Source organism: Erigeron canadensis, chromosome 7, assembly GCF_010389155.1.
Source record: "Erigeron canadensis isolate Cc75 chromosome 7, C_canadensis_v1, whole genome shotgun sequence".
Taxonomy (NCBI): domain Eukaryota; kingdom Viridiplantae; phylum Streptophyta; class Magnoliopsida; order Asterales; family Asteraceae; genus Erigeron; species Erigeron canadensis.
In genome coordinates this window covers 13,602,369-13,610,113 of record NC_057767.1, presented here as the reverse complement: position 1 = coordinate 13,610,113, position 7,745 = coordinate 13,602,369, and the positions used below count along the sequence as shown (strand labels likewise).

At 32.4% G+C, this 7,745-nt stretch overlaps 1 protein-coding gene across 1 annotated transcript; it reads left to right on the top strand.

Annotated features, from left to right (window-relative positions):
* The first annotated feature begins 2,022 nt into the window (after positions 1–2,022).
* LOC122608985 (interferon-induced, double-stranded RNA-activated protein kinase-like) lies at positions 2,023–6,354 on the top strand. The gene is made up of 4 exons (XM_043782049.1): positions 2,023–2,259; positions 4,157–5,131; positions 5,367–6,272; positions 6,322–6,354. The coding sequence occupies exons 1-4, from the start codon at positions 2,023–2,025 to the stop codon at positions 6,352–6,354; spliced, it is 2,151 nt and encodes a 716-aa protein (XP_043637984.1).
* The last annotated feature ends 1,391 nt before the right edge of the window (positions 6,355–7,745 follow it).

Below are 7,745 nucleotides of genomic sequence, written 5' to 3'. Positions count from 1 at the left end.
TGTCTTTTGATGGTAAATTTAGTTGATAACTTTGATCTTTGGATGGTATTTGTAGTTGGATGGCATTTAGATGGTATTAGTCAAGTGTCGAGTTTGTAGATGTTGGTGTTAGTTGCGGCAATTTTGATTGTTTTGTTGTTGAGATTGGTGTTGTTTTAGTTGCTAAAAACAGGTTAAAACAGGTTCTGTTTACAGGAAATTACCCGGAAAAAACTGGGTGGAAAACGGAAAAGCAGCAGAATTCTGGCCAAACAATTAGTTTTGGCTGCGACATTAGCGACGACATTGTTGTCGCCAATACTTTTTTTTATTTAAAAATTTTTTTTTTTTGGCAAATATTAAATAATTAAATAATTAAAAATATATGGTGACGACAATGTCGTCGCCGAAAGTTTTTTGAATTTCTTTTCCATTTTCTTTTGTTGTCCGTGGGGCCCACTTTTAGTCGTCACAAAAATCGTCGCCAAAAACTTTAGGTCACGAGGAATTGGCGACGAAAGTTTGTCGTCACTAAAGTCGTCGCCGTAAGCTTTGGCGACGACAAAGTGTACATATGGCGACGACTTTTGTCGCAGCCAAAAGCCAAATTTCTTGTAGTGGGAAATGATAATGTACCAATATCTTTTTATTATTTCACCACAATATACTAGTTTTACAACATACTATTACGTCATCAATGCATATATGTGGTCAACTAGTTTTTTTTGTCCCGGGAGACATTACGTGACATGTAAACATGTGAAAAATTATATATAATGAAATTTTCGTGGCAAAAGTTAAAAAGTAAAAAGTTATGTGATAAAAAGTAAAGAAAAATGAAACGTTGGTGGCTGAAGTTGAAAAAAATAAAAGTATAAAAAGTAAATAGAACAAAACTTTGTGTGAAAAGTAGAAAAAATAAAAGTGATGTGGCAAAAAGTAAATAGACTAAAACTTCATAAATTTATGTGATAAAAAGTAAAGAGAATGAAACTTTCTTGACAAAAGTTAGAAAAACAAATGTATAAAAAGTAAATAACACAAAATTTTCGTGCAACAAATAAAAGAAATAAAAGTTATGTGACAAAAAGTAAAAGTTTAAAAGTTTCTATGATAAAAAGTAAAAAGAATGAATTTTCGTGAAAGAAATTAGAAAAATAAAAGTTTAAAAACTAAATAAAACAAAGCTTTCGTGCCAAAAATAAAAGAAATTAAATTTAAGTGAAATAAAGTTAAAAGTTAAAAGTTTCCGTCATAAAAAGTAAAAAAGTTAGAAAAACATATGTTTAAAAACTAAATAAAAGCAAACTTTTGTGCTAAAAGTAAAAGAAACTAAAGTTATGTGACAAAAGTTAAAAGGTTAAAGTTATGTGGCAAATATTAAGAAACCTAGAGTTAAAAGGTTAGAGTTAGCTGATAGGGACCATTGTTGTAACAAATTTAACGACAGGGACTATAATTGCAGGAAAAAATTAACAGCCGTTAGCTGATGAGGACCATTGTTGCAACAAATTTAACGACAGGGACTAAAAGTGTTGAAAATGTGTGACGCACACAAACCGATTCATGCTTTTTAGTATATATAATAATATAGAATGAATTGTATTTTTGGTGTATGTGATATTATACCACTTGCAAGTTTCATACAAATATATGCAAAATGGTATTCATGGTTCCTGTGATATCACATCAGTTACATCCTTAGTCCAAAACTAACGGGCCATTTACATTTCCTCGTTAGTGAACCCATGTGCTACGCATGTGATGGCCAATAGTTTTTTTTCATAGAAGTAGGACAATTATTGCAAAGTAACTCAAATTTTTTTTTCTTTGTTCATATATTTACCATCATCATCATAATCATCAAAAGCAACACGATATTTATCTTCCTTAAAGTTAACAAGAAATTTTATCCATTGCTGCCTTTTAAAAAAAAGTTAACAGAAATTTTATTTGTCTATTTTAAAATTGTTTTACAAAGTACAACTATGATATAAACTATATATAAAAAACAGTACATACCCACCTACAAAACACAACAAAATGCGGCAAGTAGAACAAGCGAAGGAAGCTCAGGTGAAACAGATTCGGCAAAGAAAACTGGCCACAAACTCAATAACAAGATCCGACTACAAACCCAATAAAAAGGTTATTTGGGTAACAAGAATGGAATGGGTTGTGGAAGATTCGAACGTGACAGGAGTGGTGGAACTCAAGGACACCAACAAATTTGAAGGGTGGTGGCGGTGGTGGATACGAAAGGCGGCAGCTGTGGTTACCGTAGTTATGACGGGCGACATCCACGGCAGTGGTGATATGAAGGATCGCACACGATAGAGGAGACTCATTAAAGAATAATAATAAATTGAATTTTGGCGGATTGAAGTAAGAAGTTGAAGTGATCCATTGATAGGGAAGGATGAGATTGATTATTCATATATAGTCTGTCAGGAATGAAGGGGGATTGATTACATCAGTTTTTTTAGACAAGTGATGTAAAACTAAGTATTAATCGAGTTAGTTTGCAAGAATGGTTCTTCTTTGTATGAAAATACACTATTGGCCATCACGTGCGTGGCACATTGGCTCACTAACAGGGAATAATAAACGATCCGTTAGATTTGAACCAAGGATGCAACTGATGTAATACCACATGGACCGCAAACACCACCTTGCACACATTTGTATGAAACTTGCAAATGGTGTGATACCACAAGAACCAAAAATGCAATTCGTTCGGTAAATGTATCATTAGTTGTGGTACAAATATCAACTACCATTATGTATATACACTACCATTTCACTACAATTCACACATATTTATCTATACTTATGTATAAACAAACTTTATGAACCAAAACACACTTTCACACACCCAAATAGATCACTATACACCAAACATAATTTTGTTCGAGGCTAAAAATTCGATGCAATATCACATCCTTGCTGACGACAAGCACAAAACGGACATCAGGGTTGTGATTAACAACATGAACACGGAAAAAGCGGGTTACATGTAACACCCATGAGTTGACCATTTATGCTTTCGAGTCAAAATAAACTTTTCAGTAAGTACGACCTCGTAAATCTATTTCAGACTCGTATTTTAATTCGACACTGTAATTTTAATTTGGCATCGTATTTGGAGTTATCCTCGTATTTGTGTCGGCCTCGTATTTAGGTGTCCGCATCGCATTTGGTTCGGGCCTTATATGGAATATTCTATTTTGCCCTACATATAAATACTCTTTTTCTTTCACCATTCCTCATTTCCAACAACTTAGCCTCCAAGCAAAACATACATATACTCTTACTACCTCACCTTTTGCCACCCCATATTTGCTACCTCACTTTACTACCTCATCTTTTGCTACCTCATATTTACTACCTCACTTTACTACCTCACCTTTGCTACCCCATAAACATCAAGTATTAATGAAATCCAACCTTACTTTTGTTTACATTTTGTGTCAAAAGTTGTGTTTCTACCTTTTAAGCATCATTACAAACACCTATTTTGGTCAGATTTGACGTAAGAATCAAAACCCTTTTTATGCTCTTCTATTGAATATTTTTCGGTTTTTCGTTTAATACACACACTACACCCACCAAGTATCAAACTTTTTAAGTCCAAAAGGTTTAGAATCATATACTACAACTTTTGTCAAAGTTTTGTGTGATTTCGTTAACAAAATCTTGAGATATAAGAATTTTTGTACACTTTTTATAAACTTTGTTCAAATGGATTTTCGGGTTTAAGTCCGTTCCCGAGTTTCTAACTTTAGTATTGTTTTTCCATCATATTTGTGGGTCTAAAAGTACAATTGGATGTTAAAAACACCTTCGAGATCAAAATAAACGATTAGGGTTTTCTAGAATGAATTTTACAATGATTTCAGCTAATATTACTTAACTTCTAATCACTAATATATGAGTTCAGCTATTTACCAAATAAATCTAACAATGATTTGTAATTTACTATCCATACAAAAATATCACTTTTAGTAAAACGGTCTTGTATAAGTTAAAAGTGCACTTTTAGTATTATATCATAAACTTTAGACATCAACCAAGAAAATACCGAAAGAAATATTTTCTATAAAATTTCATTCTTATTCTTCTAGCAAATATAATAACTCCAATCTCATTGTTCGGTCTTATTATCAAAATGTTGCAGGTGCAAAACAATTTGAAACATTTAATGATTAGACTCAACGACATAGAGTTGGCCACAGATAACTTCTCAGAGAAATATAAGATTGACACTCTCTCTAATGCTTTTGTTTACAAAGCTAAACTCGAATGTTTAGATAAAGAATATCTTTCCACCATAGATTGGAAAAATAATGACGAACTACCCAAAAGACAGTACACTGTAAAAATAGAACTCATCTATGTCCCAAGTGATGAGGTGTATAATAAAATAGAAATACTTGGAAATTGTAATCATCGCAACATAGAAACTCTTCTTGGGTTTTGTAAGAAAGGTCGGGATACGATACTTGTCTATGAGTATGTTTCTACTAGATGCTTTAGAGATTATTTGGATAAAGAAGTTCTTACTTGGGAAAAACGTTTGAAAATTTGTCTTGATATTGCACATGGACTAAATTACCTTCACCATGAGATGGATGGCCAAAAGAGAGTAATATACCATGATTTAGATAGTGGCAACATTGTGTTGGACGACAATTGGGTAGCAAAAGTTATTGGATTTGAAAAATCGAGATACCTTTCTACGTATCAAGATGATGATGCTCTCTATCTCAATGACCCTGTTAACTTTTACTATTATACGGATCCAGAATTTGTAGAGACTGGAAAGCTAAAGAGAGAATCAGATATATATAGTTTTGGAGCAATTATGTTTGAAATATTATGTGGGATGACGGCCCTAGTTGCATTGTCAAAAGGTATATGGTTGGATGTCTCCGTGTGGGGATGGTTGGAAGAGGGAGTGATAAATCAAAAGGTGGCTCGTATATTAAAGGGAGAAAATGGTGAACATAATTTTATGTTAAAGAGAGGACCTAACAAAGATTCTTTGGACACATTTATAAACATTGCAACCCAATGTTTTGCAAAAAAGCAAAATCAACGTCCAACGATAAAGATCGTCATCAACGAACTTGAGAAAGCATTGTCATTTCAAGTAAGTTGATATTGCTACATATATAGTCTTTTTCTTCTCATTTGTTGACTTGTTTGGATAATCAGTTATTGATTCAATAATCACATGCAGAAGATATAAAGACCATTACAAGCATAATTCACATGTATTATTGAAAAACTATTAAATAACTTGTAAGATTAACATTTTAGAAAAAAAAAATACTCAAATCATTATTATAGGCTAATATATTAATCCAACGTCTAATGATTCACAGGAAAACAACAAGGACATTATAAGGATGTCGTTAGAAGACATTAATTTGGCCACACAAGACTTCAATTGCGCCAATGTCATCGGAGGGGGAGGTTTTGAGAGGGTATACAAAGGTGAAGTTGCAGAAAAAGATGGTAATGGTCATTATATGATTGTTGCAAAGAAGTTAGATATACGGCATGGTCAAGGGGAGAAACAATTTTACAATGAGTTACAAATTCTTTACGAATATAAGCATGAGAACATCATTGATCTTGTAGGCTATAGCGACGAAACAGATGAAAAAATCATTGTTTATGAACATGCACCTAAGGGGAGCCTTGATAAGTATTTGAGTGATACTAGTCTTACATGGAAAAATCGTCTAAAGATATGTATCGATTTTGCAACTGGGTTGGACTTCCTTCATGGTGGTGGTCATGGACAAGAGGTGGTGATACACAGGGACATCAAAGCTGCTAATATTTTATTGTTTGAAGATTGGAAAGCAAAAGTTGGTGATTTTGGTCTTTCAATGATAAGTACAGTAAAAAGAGATACAGACTATGTCATCGATCATGCTTGCGGTACAAAAGGATACTTGGATCCATTGTACTTAAAATCGGGTTTCTTAACCGTAAAATCGGACATTTATTCATTTGGGGTGGTCTTGTTTGAGATCTTATGTGGAAGAACAACATTCACAATCCACAAACTTAAGGGACACTTATTACCAAGTTTTATTAAGCAAGTCTTCAAAGAAGGAAAACAAGGTGAGGTGATATTTCATGCTATAAAGGATGAAATTGTGCCAAAATCATTGACTACATTTCAAAACATTGCCTACCAATGCTTAGATAATGATAGAGAAAAACGACCAACAACAAAAGAAATTTTAACAGAACTTAAAAAGGCAATGGAATTTCAGGTAAGTTATTATAGTTTATGTCATAAATGATGTACTTTTCTCTGTTTAGGTGACCCGAGGTCAAAGATTCTATTTGACTTAGACGTATATGGCCTAACCTAAGTATCTCAAGATGATTATTAGGAGAGGTTCCGAACCTGAGACGTTATGTGAGAAAATAGGACGCTTGACGACTAAGCCATCTTGGTGGTGGTTAATAGTTTTATTTCTTGGTGGCTTCTTATAAATGCATTTTTATATAACTTAATATTCTTTGTTAGTAAAGAATGACATGGGAAAAGAAAAAAAAATGTAGGATTAAAAGAAACATTAGACAATTGGGTTCGTTGGAATTATATTATGGTTGGTTAATAGTGTTTATTGTAGAAAAATATAATAACTTATATCTAATTCTTGTCTGAGGTAATAAACTATATTATCATACCTTTCGATGTTTGTTAGCTTGTTTTACCAATGTATGCAAGTGATTAGCTTTCAGATAGCAGATAACAATGGTAATATGCAACAATTTTGCTAAAATGAGTAAATGACACAATGACATGTCCCATTATAGATCATATAGAATGTCGCTTACATACATTGATATCGTAATGAAACTACGATGTATCAAATGGAATGAAAAACTTTTCCTAAAATTCAATTCATTACGTATTTCTACAATAACTCTTTGTTAATTTCCCGCTATAAATGACACATACATCAAATGGATTCATTTCTTATATATTTTAAATTGTTTAACTTGTACACAAGTTTATGAAAAATGCATAGGAGCACAAAATTAGCTAGCTAAATTTTACAAGAAGGTATTCGAGATGTCAAAAACGCCTTCAGAAAAAAATATATACACAGAAAAAAAAGTATCTTATGACATCTTTTCCTACAAAACCTTGTCTTATAAAAAAGTAAACGAATTTCTTTTTTTATTTTCATTATGATTTTTTGCTTCGTTCTTCACATGAACAATATATGTGAAACAATATATGACATTTTCCAAATCATCTCAAAATGTTTACGAGGTTTATGTTAAAATATACACCTTGATTGTTTCTAACTTAAGCTGTTTGTGTGACTTTTATATTTAGAAAGACTAATTCTGCCAAGATGAACTGCTGGGACTAATGTTGGATATAGAAGAAGTAGAAGGGTGAAGAAAGAACTTTGTTGCCTACATATAACACAATTCTGATTTTTAGCCGTTATATAACCGTTTACCATTTTCTCTCAAATAATCTTCATCATGTATTGTCTGATCATGATTCTTATTATGTACTTGATTGTGTTTGTCCCTTACTCCTTCACTTTGTGTTGGTTTATTGTAATCCTTATATTATTTTTTTATTTGTAAAAACTTTTATTATTCAATCAAGGATGAATCAAGCATTTGACTATAGATGTGTTGGATTTGTGTTATTTCTTTCGTTCTCCCCCATCTTATCTTAAGACCTTCAAGATCTTTCCCACCAGTCCCCCTTG

Excerpts from the sequence above, each read along its gene's own strand:
- LOC122608985 (XM_043782049.1), top strand. The coding sequence starts at position 2,023 with ATGCGGCAAGTAGAACAAGCGAAGGAAGCTCAGGTGAAACAGATTCGG. Across the intron at positions 2,260-4,156 it reads AGGCGGCAGCTGTGGTTACC|GTGCAAAACAATTTGAAACA; the intron begins GTAGTTATGACG and ends AAAATGTTGCAG. Across the intron at positions 5,132-5,366 it reads AGAAAGCATTGTCATTTCAA|GAAAACAACAAGGACATTAT; the intron begins GTAAGTTGATAT and ends AATGATTCACAG.